Raw genomic sequence first — 23891 nt, 5'->3', positions numbered from 1 at the left:
CAAAGTCTGTCTACCACTTTTATTTCTCTAAGTAAATTAATCCAAACAGTAGAATTTTCTGTGTATTTTTTAATATTAGCATAAAAAAAATAACATCCTATAGTTTAAAAATACTAATGTCTTTACCTCAATTAATGCCTAGGATACACTAACACAAGGTGTTCTCATGATCCTTTTACAAGGATCCTTCTATATGTTTCCTCATAGAAGGGAACAGCTTTAGAGAAAGCAACCTGCCACCAGGGGAGGAGTCAAAATTGGAGTCTTTCACCTCCAACTCTAAGTTCTTTCCACTAAATCAAAAATGAAAGACCATAAAATTTTACCCTCCAAAAAAACCATGAAACAAAAAGTAAATGAAAGTTTTTCTCTCTCTGATTTTCTCACCTTAAACGGACATCCCTCAAAAGCCTTTTAAAATATGCTTTGAAGATCTTGAGTGGAAAAGCAGAGAAACGAAATCTCCTGAAGGTCAGTAAAATCCAATCCCAGTTGAGCCTCCCTTTCTAGGTATGTACGACCTCAGGAAAGTCCCACCTCTCTGTATCAGTCTTCTTAATTAGAAACTGGGGGTGACAGTACTGACAGACTAACCTCATGTTTTTATAGAGATTGTGAATTTATAAATGTAGAAGGGTGTGAAGAGGTAAGTTAGAGAAGAAAGCACCCAGAAGAAGGCTGTTCCACCCACGCAACCTCCAAACCTGTTACTCACTTAATCCTGACTAGGAGCTACAGTTCTATGTTTCACACTGTTACTTCTCTGGTAAGACCGTTGATTAAGGAAAGTTAGAAGTGGGAAGTACTATATCCAAGATCACCTTTAGAATCCATTTTCCCTGACTGCCCAAAACGACACAATCTGGTGACTGTCTGAGAACAACACCCTCTTCTTCCTCACCTATCCATTACATCTCACGGACACAGCAGAAAAAGGGTGAATGCTAAAACTAAATCAGGGTACAAATGGCTATTTGTCTTGTTGTGGGCTCTTGGGCCAGTCCAGAGACCTTTTGTAAGCCCCAACCTCATGTCTAAAACAAGCTTAATACCAGTAACTCTGTAGCGTTGTTATATAGATTATCGGTAATAAACGTGCCCAATTAGGACCGGCCACAAAACTGGTGCCTTAAAAACAGATTATTATTCCTGCCTCAGAACTGCTCTAAGGCCTAAATGAGGACATAAGTAGAAGGCCTAAAACAATGCACGGGCAAGGTCGGCACTAAAAGTTTGTCACCTCCTCTTTACCCTGCTCCTTTCCCTTTTTATACTGCCATTTCAGGCCTCATCATTCTCACTGGTATTATCACAACGGCATCTGAAACTCATCTCCATGCCTGCAAACACATGATTACCAATCCATCACTTTTGTCCTCAAGTATTTATTCAGCACCCTTCAGAGACCGCGTCACCAACCAGTATCCTGAAGTGCACACTGCCCAGCAGGAACACAAGGCCCTGCCCAGTCTCATCTCTTGTGACTTCCCTCCCAGATAGATAGAAGGCCTCCGGCCCAAGCCCACCACATCGCTTGTTTGTTTCCCAACTGCGCCAGGCTCTCTTGCCTCCAAGCCTATCCAGAATGTTCTTCTACCATCTACTTATTCTTCAAAAGACAGCTCAAACATCATCTTCTCTTCAAAACTTCCCTTTACCCTAGAATTTCCTTCTGCATACTTCATTCACATGTCACAAACTGTACTCTAATTTTGCTGTGAAATCCTAGAAGGCAGAGGATAGGCCTTATCATGTTAGCATCACTCCCAGCACAGGACCTATGCTCAAAACGTGTTTGATGGTTTTTGTGACATAACCTTAATATTGGTCCCATGAATACTGGCAATCTGGATGTCTGAAAAATAAAAGTGCCACTATAAACATAAAAAGTATTTCTAGAAACGTTTTGAGATATTTTAAGTCCAGTTAATTCTGAAACATATCTGAAACAGATTTTTTTAAAGTACTGAGATAGAACTCATACAAATGCAATACTGTAAGGTTTATCAGACCAAATTACCAATTAAAAAAATGAATGGAATCTCAGTCTTCATAAATATTTAACTATAAGTTCTAAGGCAAATTTCCTACAGGAGGTTATCTTTGACTATATTCTTGCTTTCAACAGATACAAAATAAAATCCAGCAAAAGCAGTCTTAGTCAACAGTAAAATATTTTAAGGTTTTCCTCTTATAAAGGTATGCTTAATCTTGGTTCAGTAGAACAAAAGGAGTAGAATAATCTTACTTAAAACCAATATGATTTCCCTTTATTAAAAATGGATTTTAAGAATTATCTTTTTTCAAATGACTTAAACCTTTTTCAAAATGAAATAGATTGTGGAAGTTTACATCTACTGATCACGAAAAAGACTGACTTTATATAATCCATGACTATTACCTGCAAAACTGCTACAAATGTACTTGATAAATAATAAAGAAATAAAAAATACCAGGCTGGATAACACATTTTGAATGTACTTAATTGAGTCCATTTCTATTAGGCAAAGGAAACTGATAAACTAGCTTTTGGTATAAAAGAAAGCACTAAATTCAACTCTTTTTCAAAAATGTTAGAACATGTGACTTGTTTCTTAAATTCCAAATATAACTCACTGTATTTAGCACCTTCTGTACTTTCCAGTATATTAGATAATTGCACACTAAGTTAAAAACAAAATAAAGGAAAACATTCCTGCCACCCACCCCTTTCATAAAAGAAATGGAAATATTAAACATGCACACAGAGCACCTTGTAAAGGTCAGCATGACTAGCTATAGAAAAGGTTGTTTTTTTCCCTTAATTTGAACATTTTGTTTGAGGATTTAGAGATGTGGAGGGGCAAAGAAAAGAGGAAGGGAGAATTGTGATTTTTTATTTTGGCAGAAAAGATGAGTTAGTAATTTCCAAATCCTGCTTGAGGGAACCACATGGGTGTCCCCATGGTCACAGGCTCCCAATTCCCACATTAATCAGAGAATCTCTGCAGGTTTCTTTCTTTTTTTCCCGGGTGGGGGGGCGGAATGGGGGGCACTGGTCTGTTTATGCACCAAGCATCTAAAAAAGATTTTTTTTGTACAAAGGTGACCGTAACTTTAAAAAGCCTGAACACCACTAAAAAGGACTAGTGAATATTCAATGAATAATACATTAAACCTAATAAACAGAAAATCCAGAAGCATTCAATATGAAAAACTGGTTTTAAAAAGTGGAAAGACACTAAGTAAAAACAGACTAGTAGCTACAGGTACTTTACCTTTATGAATAAGTTTGTTTCTTTTGCTTCTGATCAGAGATTTACAGAGTATATTGTTTACTTAGGGAGGGGACATGCAAGTTACCTGTTCCCAACTTGGTTTTGGCAGGAAGAGAATAGATGGTTTTAGCAAGGAACTGGCTATGAATCCAAAGCAAACAGCTGTGGAAGGGGACGACATGTTCAAGATGAGAGGTGACATTATTGGGTATGTTTGTTTATGTGGATAGCAGGGACTCACAAAATTAACACTGGGGGTGGAGTTCTTACCGATCCTACTTCTGAGATCTACAGAAAAGTTTATATCCTTTCCTGAGGACACTTCAGATTCACAGCATCTAAATCCTCTTATGCCCCCACTGAAACTCGCTCAGTCGTGTCCGACTCTGCAACCCCATGGACTATACATACAGTCCATGGAATTTTCCAGGCCAGAATACTGGAGTGGGTAGCCTTTCCCTTCTCCAGGGGATCTTCCCAACCCAGGGATCGAACCCAGGTCTCCCGTATTGCAGGCAGATTCTTTACCAGCTGAGCCACCAGGGAAGCGCCTTATGCCTCCAATGCCAAGCCAACTATTGCTATCAAAAATTGGAGACAGTGTTTAACTATACTAATGTACAAAAACGGTCATTTTCTAAGTAAGTCAGACTATAAAGAACATTTCATGTGCTTTGCCTTCTCTGATGAAAAAGCCACAGAACCAAAAGCTTCCTTGGCAATGACTGGGGCCATGATGCAAGGAGACGGCTAGGATGGACCAGCTTCTTCCACCACTCTCTCTCCTGCCTCAGGCCATGATACTCTAAGTTGAGAATGTGACAGAGAAGAGAATAAGCTCCAAACTTATCTAAGAGGAATCTATTCAATTTTTCTGCTTTACCAAAATGCTTGCATAGCTAATGAGATGGTGGGCGATCTTCTCATGTACTATACTTCCTATAACGTGGAAATTACTTTACAATAGACAATGTAATTGAGTCTCTCCACATTAAGACTCACTAATTTCAAAAGATCAAGATCAAATGAAAAAAATCATTAATTAGCATCTAAATTTTGAAGACAAACTATATGACTATACACTGATAAAAACAACCTTTTCCAATTGGTTAAAAAAACTGATGATAAGATGAATAATAATGGTAACCACTTTAAATTAGTAACATTCAATTCTTAGTATCAGTGGACATGCTTTTGAAAGTTCAGAAATAAAAATAATGCAAGACTGTTCCAAACATGGAGAAGCTAAATGTTATTGTCACACATATGCTCTCTAAAGTTTGGCTCTTTAATTATTTATTATGTAGTTGATCTACTCAATAAAATATTAAGAACAACAATTAGAGTTGCTTCCTTATGGTAAAACTAAGTAACAGAAAAGCAATTCTATACCGACAAGAAAATGCTGATAAAATACTGATGCCTGAAAGCAAAGTACAGTGACTTAGACAATGTACATACAAGTCTGTACAAATACGCAGATTTTCCTCTGCTATTTTCTAGACTTAGTGACAGACTAGAAGTTCTAGTGATTTATTTTCTCAAAATAGATAAGAGAGTTATATACAAATTATTTATAGAAACATTAATTTCCTTAAAATAAAATCTAATATAAACCACCTATAGGTATAATAAGGTAGTTTCAGCAAGATTCCAAAGTGTCTTCTTGCCCTGAAAATCACATCTGAAATAGACTAACACAGAGGCTAGATGCCTTAATCATTTTTAGAATAGGGCAAGGTATAAATAAAATTTAAATTATCTATAACAGGTTTTGAAATTCTGTACTTTCAACAAAATACTGAATTTTAATGTAACTATGTAAGTCCTTCCTCATAAAATATATAAACAAACTTTATTTATGGCACGCTTATATCAATAAGATTGTTACTAAATACACAAAGGCAAGCAAGAGTAATCATACATGTTTGCTTTATTATAACCTTAATTTTCTGATTACTAAATCTATCTCCCCAAAGAGGTAATCACAAACTGGCATTTTTTCCCTATTTTTTAAGTCAAAATAAAAACAGAGCTCATCTCTGACATATATACACTTTCAAATCCTGTGTGTGCTTTTTTTTAAGTGAATTATTTCTACACACCTTTCTGACCACCATGCAGTGTCAGAGAACATGCAATTCATAGCTTGCACCACCGGAGGGCATGCTGAAAATCTTTAAACAAGTTTTAGAATGGAATTTTTATCTACTAGGAAGGAGACCTAGTCCTAGACCTTGAAATTCATGGACTCAGGAGTGGCTTAAAAAACATGTTTCAGAAAACATGTGTTTCATCATAAAAAATAAGATGATGACAAATACGCATATTCAGTCCACAGTTTATCTCTGAGTCTCATGTCCCTGCAATGAAAGTTGAGGTTCTAGATCAGAATAAACAAATTAAATAACTTCAAATGAGAACACTAAAAAATTACTAACTACTAACCAGTCTCATAAGAGTATCCTTCTAGAGTAAATGTTCATCATCAACAAACAAAAGTTCAAATTTTTGTAGAAAACAAAAGAAGTTCAAGAATCACTTCAAATATAAATATATATATATATATGATTTAAAAGTTGGTCAGGAAAGACTTGGTTTAATATACACACAGCACTTCAGTTCAAGAAAACAAGTAACCCGTGGACACCCTACCTGTTTCCTGTGAATTCAACACTTCTAAGGCATGCATCATGGCACTTGCGAAGACATTGGCATCTTCTTTACTGCCAAAGTTGAGACCATACACCTGTCTAGCGTCCCGCCATTGGTGGAAGGTCTGTGTAGCTTGATTGTACTTCAATCCTTTAGGAATGGCACAATTTATCACAACCTAAAAGACAGTAATTCTTTATAAAGTTAAGCTAATAATTGGCAAAATCAGCAATGTCAACATCCTGACTGGACATGATCATTCAAACCTGCTCCTGACCAACCTTGGCAAAAAAAGAAAAAATGGTTAAAACCAGTATCTGGAGTAAAATCAGTTTTCAGAAGTTAACAGCCAGATAGATATTAGGCTGATAGTTACATGTCTCTGGCCTTAAAAGAGTAAATCAGCAAAACAAAAGAAAATCTATATCCCTCATTAAATATATGTGAACATGTTTATTGACGTTTTATAAATTCAGAAAGCATATAAAACATAAGTATGTATCTTAGTGATAGCCAAACCCTGATCAAAAACTAGGACATTAACATCAGAAACCTCCCCCCCAACGGTATTAGCCACACTTCTAACATCAACAAATAGTTCTGTAGGTTTTGAGGTTTTATGTAAAAGGAGTTACACACTATACTGTAATTTGCCCTCCTTCTCTCAAAATTATTTATGAGAAGCATCCATTCATTGTATGTAATTGTGGTTTACTGCACACATTTCTGTTGGGCATATACCTAGAAGTGGAATTGTCACAAGCCATACATATGCTCAACTTCAGCAGAAAACTCCAGGTAGCTTCCCAAATTGGTCCCATCAATTTTCACTCCCACAGCAGTATACAATGGCTTGCACAACCACACATACAGTGCATCATTATAACTGGTATCGTCAGTCTAAAGTTCAGAGATTCTGCTGGGTGTAAATACTACATCATTGAGGTTCTAGGTAGTAGCTCCCTTATGACCATTGAGATGTAGCACTTTTTTGTATTTTAATGGCTATCTGGAGATCTTCTATGAATACAAGCTTAAATTAAATCCCTTGCTCATTTTTTAACTGAGTTGCCCATCTTTTTTTTAATTGATCTATTAAGAGTCCTTTATATATTCTGGATGATCCCACTGTTGGTTGTATGTTACAAATATCTACTCCCATTCTGTGACTTGCCTTTTCACTCTCTTAATGGTGTCTTTTGATGAACAGAAGTTCTTAAGTTTTATTCAGTCCAAATACACAATCTTTTCCTTTATATAGTCAATGCTTTTTGAAATTTGTTTAACAAATGCTTCTCATGTGTGATAAAAGTGATAAAAATATTATTCCATGTTAATTTATAGAAGCTTTACTGTATTAACTTTCATATTTACATCTCTAATTCAACTGGAATTGATTTATGCCTACAATATGAAGTAAGGTTCAGCTTTCCTTTTTGTTCCACTATGGCTGTCCAATTGATCCAGCAGTACCTATCAGCCTGCTGCAGGTTTGCCTTTTTCATAAATCAAGTGTCTAGGTGGCTCTATCTTGTTCTACTGGTCAGTATGCCTATCTTGGAGCCAACATCACAGTGACTTAATTATTGTAACTTTATAGGAAGTCTGGATAGCCACTAGTGCGTCCTCCTACTTTGCAGCTGCTCAATATTGCTTTGGCTGTTCTCAGTCTTTTGTGTGCAGCTATAATTTTATACTAACTATCAATTTCATATTATTTATCCAATTCACCAGTCTCTGTTTTTAATTGTAGTGTTTAATTCATTTACACTTAATGTAAGTTATATATAAATTTGGGTCTAAATCTATCATATCTTCTTTCAGAGTTCTTTATATTGTCCTATTAGCTTGCTAGTTACACAATGTTTTCACTGTTCAGTGGTTGCCCCAGAGACTGAAACAGACGTCTTAAACTTATCAAAGACACACAGGAACCAATATTTTTGTCTTCACCTCAACAATACACAGACTTACAATACCTCATCTCCAATAAAACTCCCTTTTCCCCAGTGCCCATCCTAAGAATTCTACACTATTTTTATCAGGTATTTTTAATTCCATTTATATTTTAAATCCCATAAAACATTATTAGTAGTCTTATACAGTTGATGGTCATTTAAGATTTACCCAATATTTACACTTTTTTTGTTGCTTTTTATCCCTTTGTCCTCTCCAACCTTCTGTTGGGACCATTTCTGATCTTGAAGATCACCCTTTAGAATTTCATTCAAAGCAGATCTCCTGACAATGAATTCTCCATTTTGGTTTCTCAAGATAATATCTTTATTTCACCTTCAGTATTGAAGACTATTAGGTATGGGACTTAAGTGGTCATTTATTTTCTTTTATTCTTTGCCTTCTAACTTTTGTTTTTTCTACTGAGAAGTCAGTTGACAGTTTATTACTGCTTTTTAAAGCTGTATTTTTCTCATGGATCAAACTAAAGAACTTCAACTTGAATTTAGTATACAGTGATTTTAATATGGTATGTTTATAAGTGGTTTTCTCTGTACTTATCCACTTATGGTTTACAGCATTTCTAAGGTGATATCCTTTCACCATTTCTGAAAATTTGTGTTCATTATTTTGTCTTCGATTACTGCTCCTGCCGCATTCCCTCCTCTATTCTGAGACGCCAATAAGGTAAGGGTATACCTTACACTTTTTTACTGTATTTCCTATGTCTCTTAAGCACTTTTTCATATGTCCATAATTTTCTCTCTCCAAACATCACAGCTTCAGAATGAATATTTCCTTCTGATCTATATTTCAGTTTACTAATTTTTTTCAGTAGCTTCTAATTTGTTATAATCTCATCACTGAGCTACTAATACCAGCTATTTTATTTTTCAATTCCAACATTTCCATTTAGCTTTTTCTACTGAAATTCTCAATTTAGTCTTTTATTTCCTTGAATACATTACGCATAGTCATTTTAAAGTCAGTTTCTGATAATCCCATTAACTGGATTCCCAGTAGGTCTGTCCTCACTGTTCTCTTGTCTCCTCGTATGCGGTTTATTTTGACTGAATGCCAGACACTGACTATGGATAACGCTGTGGAAATTTTGAGGCCTAAAATGATGCTACATTTTTCCAGGGAAGATTTACATTTGTTTCTGGCAAGCGGCTAGGGAAACTAACAATTTCAAATTACCTCAAACCAAAAGTGATTAGAGGCTGGGTATCAGTTCTTCTAAAGGCCAGTCTACTTAGAGTCAAACTTCTTCCCCAGGGTATGGGGCTTCTGGGTCCCAAATCACAACCTGTGTGATTACCAAGACAACCTCCCCTCATTAGCAGACTTGACATATAATCTTTGTTCTACTAGTCCCAGGAGTCTGCCAAAAGTTCTGTTCAGCTACTCAGGCTCCTCTTTCAAAACTAACATGTGCTTCTGGGTAAAAACCGGTTCCCAAGCGAGGCTCACTTCTCTGATTCCTTCTTCTTTTAAGTCATGGACCCATAATTCTTCACTGTCATGTAAGCTCTCCAAATAGACTTCTTTCTTTTAAATATTCCGTCCAATTATTTTGGTTCACAGAGAGAGGCTTTATCTAAATTACCTCATCCACCAATATCCAAACATGACATTATTTTTAAAATATGATGACCACTTAAAGATAAGTGAAATAAGCTAGATATAAAGGAAAAAATATTGTATGATTCCAATTATTTGAAATACCTAGAATAACAAAATTCACAAAAACAACAGAGAATGGAGGTTGCCAGGGGTTATGGTGGAAGAAAATGGGAAATTATTGTTTAAAGGGTTCAGAGTTTCAGTCTGGATGAAAAAGTCCAGAGATGAATAGTAGTGATGGTTGCAGCACGGCAGTGTGAATGTATTTAATGTCCCTGAATGAAATTAAAAGACGCTTACTCCTTGGAAGGAAAGTTATGACCAACCTAAACAGCATATTAAAAAGCAGAGACATTACTTTGTCAACAAAGGTCAGTCTAGTCAAGGCTATGGTTTTTCCAGTGGTCATGTATGGATGTGAGAGTTGGACTATAAAGAAAGCTGAGCGCCGAAGAATTGATGCTTTTGAACTGTGGTGTTGGAGAAGACTCTTGAGAGTCCCTTGGACTGCAAGGAGATCCAACCAGTCCATCCTAAAGGAGATCAGTCCTGGGTGTTCATTGGAAGGACTGATGTTGAAGTTGAAACTCCAATACTTTGGCCACCTGATGAGAAGAGCTGACTCATTTGAAAAGACCCTGATGCTGGGAGGGACTGGGGGAGGAGGGAAGGGGGACAACAGAGGATGAGATGGCTGGATGGCATCACAACACAAGGGACATGGGTTTGGGTAGACTCCGGGAGTTGGTGATGGACAGGGAGGCCTGGCGTGCTGCAGTTCATGGGGTCGCAAAGAGTTGGACCCGACTGAGCGACTGAACTGAACTGAACCATATACTTAAAATTTATTAAAATAGTAAAGTTTATGTTAGTTTTACTACAACTTAAAAATTATGGTCATGTCTTACCATTTAATTTCTATACATATTGAGAGTGGGAGAGGGTTACAAATCCTTAGCTACTAGAATTTAATACCATAAGAAAACTATGAACCAAATTTTAAGGCAATCTATATCCTGCCTGACTAATAGGTTATAAGGGCAGACAAAAAAGATAGTTACGTTTACTTTTCAACTCTTCAGTGACAGACTGTTAGAAAAAGTTGAGGAAAATATTACTAGAATCAAAATTATACTACCTAAATCATTAGCTCAGTTTTTTCAATATAGAAATTTTACTGTGAAATTAAACTGTGAACAAATTATTTCATTCAATTCTATCTTTCAAGGATAGACTATATAATGCTATATAATGCTATATAATCTTTAAAAGCTTTGCAAGTAAAGAGGGACACATACACCTTCATTTAACAGTAACTGTTCACTAAGGATGCTCTTGGGTATGAACTTCTTCAAAGTTCTAACACAGCAGACCCAAGGAGCTTGAATCTAGATTAGTGATTTCCACCCTGCATACAGCCATCCATTTTTAGCCTGATCATAACAGATTAAACTGTGCAATAAACATCTATGCTTCTTTCTGACATGGCTCATCAGCTTATCTTGTCTGTGAAGTCATCACAACCTTTTCCCCCATCTTCTCAACAAACTGATCATTCTTTTATGCCTTAGCTACACAATGATTTATTGATTATAACTGAAACAACTAACTGTGCTTTCTTTACATGTGTAACATCCCCATTCTTTACTGCATTGCTCTTCAACGTCAGGAATTTATTACCTATATAAAACCTAAGCAGAGCCCCTAGAACACAGTAAGTACTGAAGTATTAAGGAGAAAAATGGCAGCTTTTCATATATATGTATATGATTTGTACATATTCAATTTTACAAATAAACTGTGGTTAATTTTTCAATGGCTCTTAGACATTATTTAATAAATTATAATACGTTCCCACTTAGACTGATAACCATCATGCAATGAAAAAAGGTACTCTGGAATGAAACCAATTATTTATGAGATTTATTCTTAGGTATTTTATCACTGCTGTTACTTTAAGTAGTATCTGTATAAAATTATATTTTCAAATTGTTTATTGCTAGTTATACAAAAATGCTACTGATTTTTATATATTCATCTTATATCCAACAACCTGGCTGAACAATTTTATTAGTTCTAATATTTTATCTGCAGATATTGGCATTTTTTTACATAGACAATTATATCATCAGTGAATAAGGTCAAGCTCTTTTTCTTCCTTTTCAATCCTTATAGTTTCTATTTATCTTTATATTACTAGATTACCACCTCTGCAAGAGAAAATGAAAATGACTAAAGCTGAAATCCTCAAACTTATTCCTGAGTTTAATGGAAATCCTTTCAACACTGAACTGTCTTGTAGATGTCTGCTGTATGTTTACATTATTCATCCTTATCAGCTTAAGAAAACTCATTTTTATGCCAAACATGCTGAGCATTATTCTGTATGGATTTTATCAGTGTTTTTCCTGAAAACACTGTTTTTCTTCTAGGTTTTCTCCTACCAAATTAATAGGCTACTAATGTTAAACTACCTTTACATTACTGAGATAGAGCGAAACAAATCCTCTTTGGTTAAGAGGTGATCTTCCCCCCACCCTCTCCTCCAATATACATTGTTACATTTGGCCTGCTATTATCTTATTGAGGACTTTCATCTCTTTATCAATGTTAATAACTGAAATGTGTTTATAATTTTCCTCTCTGAAACAGTTCTGTCTTAGATATCAAAATTACACTAGCCTCATAAAGTTCTCTTCTTTTAAGATTTCTTTTTCAACATGGATCATTTTACAGTCTTTATTAAATTTGTTACAATATTGCTTCTGTTTCATGTTTTGGTTTTTTGACCACTAGGCATATGGTATCTTGACTCCCCCACCAAGGACTGAACCTGCACGCCCTGCACTGGAAGGTGGCATTTTAACCACTGACTGCCAAGGAAGTCCCAAAATACGCTTTTCTAGATCAGTTTACATAAAACAGGTAATAAAGATTTTTAATTTCGTTTATAAATGCTCTGGACGCTGTCCTTTTTTAAAAAATATTTGGGGTAGATCATTAACTACTGATATATTTTGTGACTGATAAAAATATATGACTGATAACGGTATTTTTCACAGAACTAGACCAAAGAATTTCACAATTTGTATGGAAATACAAAAAACCTCGAATAGCCAAAGCAATCTTGAGAAAGAAGAATGGAACTGGAGGAATCAACCTGCCTGACTTCAGACTCTACTACAAAGCCACAGTCATCAAGACAGTATGGTACTGGCACAAAGACAGAAATATAGATCAATGGAACAGAACAGAAAGCCCAGAGATAAATCCACGAACCTATGGACACCTTATCTTTGACAAAGGAGGCAAGGATATACAATGGAAAAAAGACAACCTCTTTAACAAGTGGTGCTGGGAAAACTGGTCAACCACTTGTAAAAGAATGAAACTAGAACACTTTCTAACACCATACACAAAAATAAACTCAAAATGGATTAAAGATCTAAATGTAAGACCAGAAACTATAAAACTCCTAGAGGAGAACATAGGCAAAACACTCTCCGACATAAATCACAGCAAGATCCTCTATGACCCACCTCCCAGAATATTGGAAATAAAAGCAAAACTAAACAAATGGGACCTAATGAAACTTAAAAGCTTTTGCACTACAAAGGAAACTATAAGTAAGGTGAAAAGACAGCCCTCAGATTGGGAGAAAATAATAGCAAATGAAGAAACAGACAAAGGATTAATCTCAAAAATATACAAGCAACTCCTGCAGCTCAATTCCAGAAAAATAAATGACCCAATCAAAAAATGGGCCAAAGAACTAAACAGACATTTCTCCAAAGAAGACATACAGATGGCTAACAAACACATGAAAAGATGCTCAACATCACTCATTATCAGAGAAATGCAAATCAAAACCACAATGAGGTACCATTACACGCCAGTCAGGATGGCTGCTATCCAAAAGTCTACAAGCAATAAATGCTGGAGAGGGTGTGGAGAAAAGGGAACCCTCTTACACTGTTGGTGGGAATGCAAACTAGTACAGCCGCTATGGAAAACAGTGTGGAGATTTCTTAAAAAACTGGAAATAGAACTGCCATATGACCCAGCAATCCCACTTCTGGGCATACACACTGAGGAAACCAGATCTGAAAGAGACACGTGCACCCCAATGTTCATCGCAGCACTGTTTATAATAGCCAGGACATGGAAGCAACCTAGATGCCCATCAGCAGACGAATGGATAAGGAAGCTGTGGTACATATACACCATGGAATATTACTCAGCCATTAAAAAGAATTCATTTGAATCAGTCCTAATGAGATGGATGAAACTGGAGCCCATTATACAGAGTGAAGTAAGCCAGAAAGATAAACAACATTACAGCATACTAACACATATATATGGAATTTAGAAAGATGGTAACGATAACCCTATATGCAAAACAGAAAAAGAGACACAGAAATACAGAACAGACTTTTGAACTCTGTGGGAGAAGGTGAGGGTGGGATGTTTCAAAAGAACAGCATCTATACTATCTATGGTGAAACAGATCACCAGCCCAGGTGGGATGCATGAGACAAGTGCTCGGGCCTGGTGCACTGGGAAGACCCAGAGGAATCGGGTGGAGAGGGAGGTGGGAGGGGGGATCGGGATGGGGAATACGTGTAAATCTATGGCTGATTCATATCAATGTATGACAAAACCCACTGAAATGTTGTGAAGTAATTAGCCACCAACTAATAAAAAAATTAAAAATTAAAAAATTTAAAAATATATATATATGACTGATAACAAAATATAGTCTATTATGTTTCTACACTTTTTGCCAGTTATGATAAATTATATTTTTCTACAAAATGGCCCACTTATTGGTGTAAAGTTGTTCATAATAATATCTTATGATTTATTTCCTTACTGCAACTACAGTGACATCTCTTTCCAACCCTAATGATGTTTTATTTGTAACTTTTCGGGGGTTTGATTCTGTCAATTTATTCAGGGAAACAGTTTCTGTGTTATTAATTTCTATTTATTATTTATTTTCTTTTTAGTATTTCCTTCTGCTTTCTTTGAGTTTGCTTATTATATGCCGTTAAGATTTGTCCATCTACCTAGAGGGTATTATGCTAAATGAAGTCAGTCAGACAAAGAAAGACAAATACTCTAAGGTTTCACCTATATGTGGTATGTGAAACAAAACAAACGAACAAACATAACAAAACAGATTCACACATACAGAGAACAAACAGGCAGTGGGGGCGGGACTGTCTATCTAAGGACAGCTTAGACATCCCCACAGGTGTCTGTGTGTCATATCTTGTCACTTAGATCCAGGGTTTTGTTGTTTCTTTTTTTTTTTTTTTTTTTCACTTTTTAACATTTTCTAATCTTCACAATGATTTCATCTTAATGTCACAAATTATTTATAGAAGTGTGTTTTTAAATTTCTGACATTTTAAGAAACACCCCATTTGTCAAAAACTGGAAATCATAGGATAGTTAACTTCTCTCATGAATAAAAATGTAGGTATTTCATCTTTACATAGATTTCTAATCATTTGTTTTCAACTGAGGTGTAACTGATATATAACATATTCATTTCAAGTGTACAAAATGATTTGATCCAATTATTTTTAAATACTCATCTTCTTTTTCACCAACATTTAGATATGTTTAGGTTTGTTCATCAGGATAGCAAATGACCAATTCACTGAATTTACCAAAAATTTATTTTACAGCTACTAGCGTGTAATGTGTTTAAACTTCTATAAAGTTCTAGTTGTCCAGTTCCCATTTTTACTTTGTAGCAACATCTTAGGGAGTATTCAGTCAGTCTCTGGCCCAACTCACTCCTGAGACAGTCTGCTGGAGGAAAGACAGAGAGGACAATCTGGATACCCACTGGGCAGCGAGGGTTCTTGGTACAGAGACTGGGGAAACCAGAGGAAGGCTGAGCAACAGGAGCACAGAGCAAAAGGAGAGAGGGGCGGGAGAAGAAGAATAGACTGGGGGTGGAGGCACAGGGGAGAGAAGGGGGCCTCAGAGGGCAGAGAGCAGCAGGCTAGGACAGTCAGTACTAACAGGGAAACGCTGAATTCAGTGAACTGCTCTTTCTGCCAACTGATTCAGGTCTTGGAAAGTTCCTCTCCTAGGGAGCAATATATTTGTTTTTGCCAGGTGCCATAGGGGTTTCACTGGCCCGCAACCAGGATTGGTTAATTTCTCGGCTGGAGATGTGTAAATGAAGCTGGAGGCTTCCATTTTTCAGAGGAGCTCCTAAGCTAGCTCAGACAAACTCCTCTGCCTACCGGTGCTGGTTAGGAAGATTTTCTTAGTCTTCTTTTTATGGTGTGCAGCCTCTTGAAAAGGCTCAGCCTTAGGCAGTTTTGAAACTTTGATACCAGTTTCGCAGCCCAGCATCTCAAAGCCACAATCTGTACCACACAAATACCAAATCTAAGTCCCCGGATATTACCAGTTTATAATTTCCATCCCCAAATACAGGGCTGTCACAGCATCTCACCACACACTACACCAGCCTGTTTCCCAGTGGATATTCAGGGAACTATCTTTCTCTAATAACTCAGCTGGAAATGTTTCATCCCCTCCACCCCCCACATGTTTAACACTGGCTGATTTTACTATCTTACCACAGTCAAAAGTATTTCATAAATCTGTTCTTTATAAAAGTCCTCACTACTATTAGTATATATTTAATGCTAGTAAAACCCTATCTCCATTTTGCACTGTCTACTGGCTCCTGATCTGGAAAGGCCCCAGAAATCAAGTAATCAGATAATCCAGTCACCTTTCTAAGAAATCCAGAGCAGGGAATTAGCAAAAGCTTAGTTGTCATGCCAGACATGAATTACAAAAGCCTAACTATTCCAGCAACCTTAATACAATTTTTCTATCACATATGAACTTAACAATACTTTATGAAACTACTTAAATTTTGAACTCCTTCCTATAGTCCCCTACCCCATACCTTTGGTGGGAAATGAATTCCTTAAGCATAATCTGCTACTTAAGTGATATTTCACATTTTAGTTTGTCTTAAATTTACTTTAGATTCCCAAACCTAGCTAGTTTGAAGGCCAGAGGATTTAGTGAATATCATAATTGAAAAACTCAGATTTATATTCCTGAACAATTAGTTCTAAACTGTCATCTAAATTCAAGCTTTATAAAGATGGAGAGGGTAGAAGGGCAAAGCTATACCCAGTTTTTCCCACACAGACTCTTTTGGCTACAAAATATGACTTTATTTTACTGAATATATCAAGTCCTTTTGTAATACTAGATAACTTTAAGAATTAACAAATCCTTACCTGATGGTCCTGAATCTTCCTGCCCACCACTCTGAATGTGTTGTTGCCTGTATGGTGATATATATGAACTCTGCTGAAGCCAGTTGAACCACCGGCTGGCACCCACTTTTTATTGGCATCATCGTAAACCATCACAGCAGCTCTTGCCTGACAGATACTCTGTTCACTGGGAAAAGGAAAAAAAAAAGCAAACTTTTAAGATACTTAAATATGCTAAATTTCCAATAAGGCCATATAAAATAGTTATCTAACGAAGCAGTCGGTCAAAAATCAGTGCTTTACTGGGTGCTAGAAATGACGACAGTGAATAAGGCAGAGGCTTTCCTGCTCTTATGAGTAGACTCTAATGGGGAAGACAGACCAAAAAATGAAGTGTAATGAGGAAGCAGAAGAAGGCAATCAGGATCCACAAAGGAGATTGTATATTATATAAATAATAAAAAAAACATTTTCTTCTATCAATAAATCTAATATATTCATTAAACAGAATATAACTACAAGTATAAATTAATCATCATCTGTGTGTGCATATATACATTTATACTATTGGTAAACTGTTTTTGATTACCCATCTTTACTGGAAAAATTACTTTTATCATCAGGCTTGCTTCAAGGTCTATATAACGAATTCTGCTAGGCTCCATCTGTCCCTTGAGACATGGAGGGGCACTAGTGATCCATGGATGGCACTATGACGGAGCCCCAGACTCCACTCAGATAAGATAACATCCTATGTCTCAAATTTCTTCACTTAAAAATGAAACAATAAAATGAGATGATTTCTAAGCATTCTTCTAGATTTTCAATTCTAACCTTCACAAATAGATATTAAGGAAAAAAAGACCAACTCTATGATAGAATTTTTAAACCTCAGCTTCATCTCAATTATTGTTACCAAGTGAGAATGAGATTTTGTTGCTGTTGTTGTAGGGATGATCTTAGTTACATATTAAGCAATAATTTCATATTTCAAATATTCCAAAATACTACTGGGCAAAAAAGACTAGTTGGAATTTTACTTTATATTTTACTTCTTAAAAATGAAATACAAAAATTGAACAGAAGAAAACAGGTATGTTAACTCCATGATGACTATTAACCTAATTAAAATGACTCAATCTTCACAATTTTCATAGATTTATCTGACACTTAAGTAGTTGTTAATGGAGATGCTAAGTAGCTTACCCAACCCTATCTTCAAAGAAAGCATTGCTCATTACACAAATTTCAGCCTCAAAGTAAATCATGTGGGTTCTTCCCCAATATCCTGGGAAACAAAAAGTCACTTTCATCCCTCCCTTCTGGCCCATCTCTCAACAGTATGTGCTTTGCTAGACTTCTGTGATTCAATGACGGATCACAGGAGACCTAAAGAGGTCACAGCACTGAGCAATAAAACCACTCACAACGGTAGTGTTAAAACTGTTCATAATTTTCCATTAGCGAAATCTCACCAAAAGTAACTGTGATACACAGTTATACACAGTAATAATATCTGTGCAGTACAAACACTGAAATAAACCCAGTGGTACTGTCTAAATTTTTATGCTATACTGAATTTTTTTTTTTTTTTTTTTGTAAAATAGTTCTGGGAGTAAAAATGAGGCAATGACTAAAGCTTGAATTATTTTTAAAAGCTTGATTAAAGAGTCTTTGTCAGCACAGCAGTTGAAATCTCTTCATCACTCACAATAAAAATACTTGTTAAGTGACAAAATTTACATAACCCTTTAGAAAGAAACAAGCTAAGGCAAAGTGCCTTTTATGGCATACAATCCAAGAAATAAATTTACTAACTCACAGTGAACAACAATTCAATAAACCCATCTGTAAATTAATATAGAACAGTATTTTCCAGTTTTCACAAAACAGTATTTTTGGACACACAATTCAGTTCAGTTCAGTCCCTCAGTCAGGTCCAACTCTTTGCGACCCCATGAACTGCAGCACGCCAGGCCTCCCTGTCCATCACCAACTCCCAGAGTCCACCCAAACCCATGTCCCTTGTGTCGGTGATGCCATCCAACCATCTCATCCTCTGTCGTGCCCTTCTCCTGCCCTCAATCTTTCCCAGCATCAGGGTCTTTTCAAATGAGTCAGCTCTTCTCATCAGGTGGCCAAAGGACTGGAGTTTCAACTTCAACATCAGTCCCTCCAATGAACACCCAGGGCTGATCTCCTTTAGGATGGACTGGTTGAATCTCCTTGCAGTCCAAGGGACTCTCAAGAGTCTTCTCCAACATCACAGTTCAAAAGCACCAATTCTTCAGTGCTCAGCTTTCTTTATAGTCCAACTCTCACATCCATACATGACTATTGGAAAAACCACAGCTTTAACTAGATGGACCTTTGATGGCAAAGTAATGTCTCTACTTTTTAATATACTGTCTAGATTGCTCATGGCTTTTCTTCCAAGGAACAAGTGTCTTTTGATTTCACGGCTGCAAGCACCATCTGCAGTGATTTTGGTGCCCAAGAAAATCAAGTCTCTCACTGTTTCCATTGTTTCCCCATCTATTTGCCATGAAGTGATGGGATTGGATGCCATGATCTTAGTTTTCTGAACGTTGAGTTTTAAGCCAACTTCTTCATTCTCCTCTTTCACTTTCATCAAGAGGCTCTTTAGTTCCTCTTCACTTTCTGCCATAAGGGTGGTGGTGTAATCATACCCTCATAGTTAATTGAATAGTTATTAATCTCTAAACGAACATATCAAAGTAGCCAAGAAAAGCCCAAAAATGCAAACACTAGTTGATGTTTTATAATAAAGATGGAAAGACATCTTCAATATGAGATTAAGGATACAAATCTGACACTCAACAAAACAAGAAGCACAAAGAGAAACCAAGATTAAAGGGAACAAGACAAGAAGTGGGTAAGAGCTGAGATGTTACTGGAGATGTAGTCAGAGCCACTCAGGTTATGTATCAAGCTGTAAAGACATGAGTTAGCCCGACAATCCTGAATTCTAGCAGGCATCCAGTCCTCAGAGAAGCCACATCAAGGCCCAGCCAGGAAAGAGAATGGCACTGTCCAGTGGGACCTTACTGACCAAGTCAAATCTTTCCATTCCTTCCACACACCTGAGGACCTCTCCTCACTAGAGACGCACATCCTATGGTGTAATGAAAAAAAATACTTGGTCTTTGTCTGGTTCCTGGAACAGAACTCCTAAACCCCTTGGCATCTCCCAAGCAGTATCTTTGGTATGCTAATAAGATGAATGACTCTAGGCTTTCAGATGGGGGCTGGGTACCAGAAATAGCAAGCCATGATCAGAGGGTAGAAATTTTCAGTCCTGGTCCTTCCCCACCTCTGGGGAGGGGAGAAGTGCCAAAGACTGGTCTCATTCGGCAATGGCCAATGAATTAGCCATCACATCCCCATGATGAAATCTCCATAAGCACACCCAAAGAAGCTCACACGGAGGTTCTAGCTGGGATAGCATACCTGGAGAGAGCTTGGAAGAAGCCCTCCATGTCTTGCCCTATGCATCTCTTTCATCAGGCCGAGTCGTGTCCTTTATGCTACATCAGGAATGGTAAGTAAAACACTTTTCTGAGCTCTGGGAGTCATTCTAACAAATTACTGAGCCTGAAGGGAAGTCGTGGCAACCCCTGAATTTGCAGGCAGCTGGGCGTAAGTAGGGGGGTAACCCAAGTACCTGACTAGCAGTGCCAACTAAAAACTGTTACCTGCTATCTGGTTCTATAAGAATGAAGCCACTAAGGAAATGAAGACAAAACAAATGCTTTTAAACCAAACTTTTACCATCAGTTTTTTATGGTCCTCGCCCTCAAGTAACTAAGCAAGCAAGTAAGTAAAGATCTCAAAGTTATAGAAAGAGGCAGGATTATTTGAGGGATATTTTTCCCCCTAAATAAGATAAGTCTTTTTTACTTTTCATGATTAATTCAAATACTTTTCTGTGTTAATATTAAAATGAACAGTATGGTTAACAATATTATATTTGACTTTTGTAACATGTCTTTAATTCTTTGTATTTGAAATCCATTAAAGATTTAGTTTGTTCTTTAAAAAAAAAAAAAGAATGAAGCCACTAGCCACTGCAGTCGCTGACATTCAATACACCCTGAAAGGAGTTCAGGGCGGAGATCAGCAATGAGGCACTCTATGCTCTGGGAAAAACTGGCAGAACAGGCCTTCGGATGAGCCCGATTTCTTGCATCTTCTCATATCTAGAAAAGCACTAAAATCATTAACGGAGACATCTGCTCCTCGTGACTAGCAGCAACCTTCTCGTGACTAGCAGCAAGCCTCTAAGAAAACCTGTGCTTGATCGATCCTCCTTCACCAAAATCTCACATACACTGACCTCCCCCTTATCTCTTCAGAACAGTTCCTCAGAGCTTTCTGAGAGGCTGTCTTCTGGGCTACAGTTCTCATTTGGCCTCAGCAAAACTTAACTCACTACTGTCACACTGCATTTTTTTTTCCCCCAGTCAACAGAAGTGGGGCAGTCTTGTGGGAATGAGCCCTTAACCTACTAATTTCAGAGAGTCAGTGTTTGTATTCAGCTGAATTGTTGGACACCCAGCTGGTATCAAAAACTAAGAGAACTCATTGTTGACCTGAGAAGAAAACCACCCAATATATCAACCCCATTACAGGTGTGCACAAGATAAGCTAGTCGTACCCAATTTTGGATTTCATAGACTCATAAACAAAAACCAACTAGATGAATCAATACAGAATAGGTCGACAATATTTTGGCCTACTTGACAGGCAGGAGATTTCAGAAGAGGGGAAGGAACCACCATAACTTACTAAAATGAAGATATTTTGGAACTTAAAAATCTCAAAATAAATACAATGTAATACTCTGGAGTATAATAACTAGCTTTCTATACAATTTTCTACATTGTCCATTTTTTTTTTTTTTTTTTCATTTCTCCCCAGCCCAGTAGAAATACTTATATTATAAGCCTGCTTTACAAGTATGACTATATGACTGGCCTAAGTCACAACAGAACTGCCTATATATACATTGGTGTGTATATATATATACACATATCATATATATATAAGCACAAGAGCAAGGACTGGTCTGCTTAGAGGTTCTTCTGGTAGGAATTTCCAACTTTAGGAGGATTTTCAGATGAGAAAGTCAATGAGTGAATTTCTGAGATGATAAAACTTTGCAAATTCAGTATGCGCAGTTTTTCAGGGAAAAGTAATTTGGAAGGAAGAGATTTAAGAATCACAGCTACTGAAGAGTCAAAAAGGTAGGAAAAAAAATTAAAGAAAATGAAGACCTAAACAAGCACAGCAAAAAAGACAAAAATTAATCTTTACACTTATTATTCTACAAGCCTCAAAATGAATACCTAGTCAAAGTCTTCAACATTCTGAATCAGTAAAGGAAGTACACAAAAGATTAAATTAATTAATTACTAAGCTATACTTCTGGGATGATCAGGTACTAAAATTAGTTACCAGTAAATTTTATTTTATGACCAAATGCAATTGGTATATGTAATTGGCTATACTTCATCTTCCTGACGTTAATTTTGACTTTTTAAAAAATTGATATATGGCCTTAGAAGGCTAGAAACAGCTCACTTTTTTTAAGTATAAAAACCATGACATTACAATCAAATTTTGTGGCTTTGTCAAAATTTGTTTCTGAATGTACTCAAATATCCTGAACAGGTATATATGATGATACAAAAAGGTCGGCCTGATTCTATTTTTATACATACCCATGAATGAAATGGTTCCTGGTATTTAAGCAGACTAAGGCTCTTGTATATGCTATTTATTGAAGTTACAATAAATGCAGCCAACTCTTTGAAAACAGTGACTTACTTTCAAAGTAATCATTACCTGTCAAAGCATGAATCTGCAGTGCCTAGGCACACAGAGCCACTATTTATTTAAGTTCTTATTCAGTACATAATTTCATTTAACAAAAGTCTACTCAAGACCTGGACCAAATACCATTCCTTCTGTTAAGACTTTCTGGAGCCCTCAAAGTCAGAATCAACTGCTCCCTCTTCTAAGTTCCCACAGTATTCATTCATTTTTCCATAAGGAGGACTCTCTGAAGAGGTAATATTTGAGATGGGATTTTACTCCAAGTGCACTGGAAAGCACTTGGAATAGAGGGCTTCAAGCAGAACACGACTTATAGTTTTAAAAGATGATTCCAGTTTCTATAAAGAGAAGGGACTTGGGAAGACGGCATGGAAGTCAAGAACGCAAGCATGACGACTAGTGTGAGGAGTGTATTTATGATGAGATTTGGTCTAGATTAAAGGAGAGGGAAGGGTGTGGGACATATATGTCAGAAGCACAGGAGACAAGGTTTGCTAACAGGAAAGATGAAAGAGAGCTGACTCATTGGAAAAGACCTTCATGCTGGGAAAGATTGAAGGCAGGAGGAGAAGGGGACAACAGAGGATGAGATGGTTGGATGGCATCACCGACTCGACGGACATGAGTTTCAGCAAGCTCCAGGAGTTGGTGATGGACAGGGAAGCCTGGGGTGCTGCAGTCCATGGGGTCGCAAACAGTCGGACACGACTGAGTGACTGAACTGAACTGAACTGAAGATGAAAGAGAAGGGTAGGGAAGAAGACAAAGACAAGAGAACGATTGTGTCACCTAGCATTTTACTGATGTTTCCAAAGTAATGACATGCTACAAAGCATGCAGCATAGAAGTCATGACCCCAATTTATTTTTACATACATATAAAAATGTCTTCATCATCTTTGAAAAAGGAGAATGTCATTCAAGTGACAGAGCCTAATTTGCAGTAAGTTATCAAGGTCTGTATCATAACCTCTATTATACTACCAACCACTTAGAGAATCTATCCTAAGAGAATTGGCATCTTGTCTGTTATGATACTGAGTCATTCTGTGAATCAAGATGTCAGTTATTCAGAAGATAAAACATTTAAGAAAGAAACTATACAAAAAAGTTGGAAATTTTTAAAGACAGTGTTTCCAACTTATTCTTTGATGTCAATTTTTTACTCAAGCTTGCAATTTTATAACATTTCAAGCATTAAAGAGGGTTAAACACAATGTTAAGATTTCAATTCAATTCCACAATTATTTTTCATATCTATATTCCATGGC

The 23891-nt window shown here is 36.7% G+C and overlaps 1 protein-coding gene across 9 annotated transcripts in view; it reads right to left on the bottom strand.

The window, feature by feature from the left end:
* The window catches only part of ENAH (ENAH actin regulator), a 157272-nt gene that overhangs the window by 62305 nt on the left and 71076 nt on the right, over nt 1-23891 (bottom strand). For all 9 annotated transcript variants that reach the window (XM_043485750.1, XM_043485749.1, XM_043485755.1 and 6 more), the window contains exons 2-3: nt 16784-16949; nt 5913-6090 (exon numbers count right to left, since the gene is read on the bottom strand). In XM_043485750.1, coding sequence (XP_043341685.1) covers nt 5913-6090; nt 16784-16949 — 344 coding nt within the window. The remainder of the gene's footprint in view (nt 1-5912; nt 6091-16783; nt 16950-23891) is intronic.

The sequence above is a fragment of the Cervus canadensis genome, chromosome 13, assembly GCF_019320065.1.
Source record: "Cervus canadensis isolate Bull #8, Minnesota chromosome 13, ASM1932006v1, whole genome shotgun sequence".
NCBI lineage: Eukaryota > Metazoa > Chordata > Mammalia > Artiodactyla > Cervidae > Cervus > Cervus canadensis.
The sequence above is the reverse complement of the archived record's forward strand: the minus strand, read 5'-3'. Positions and strand labels throughout refer to the sequence as shown.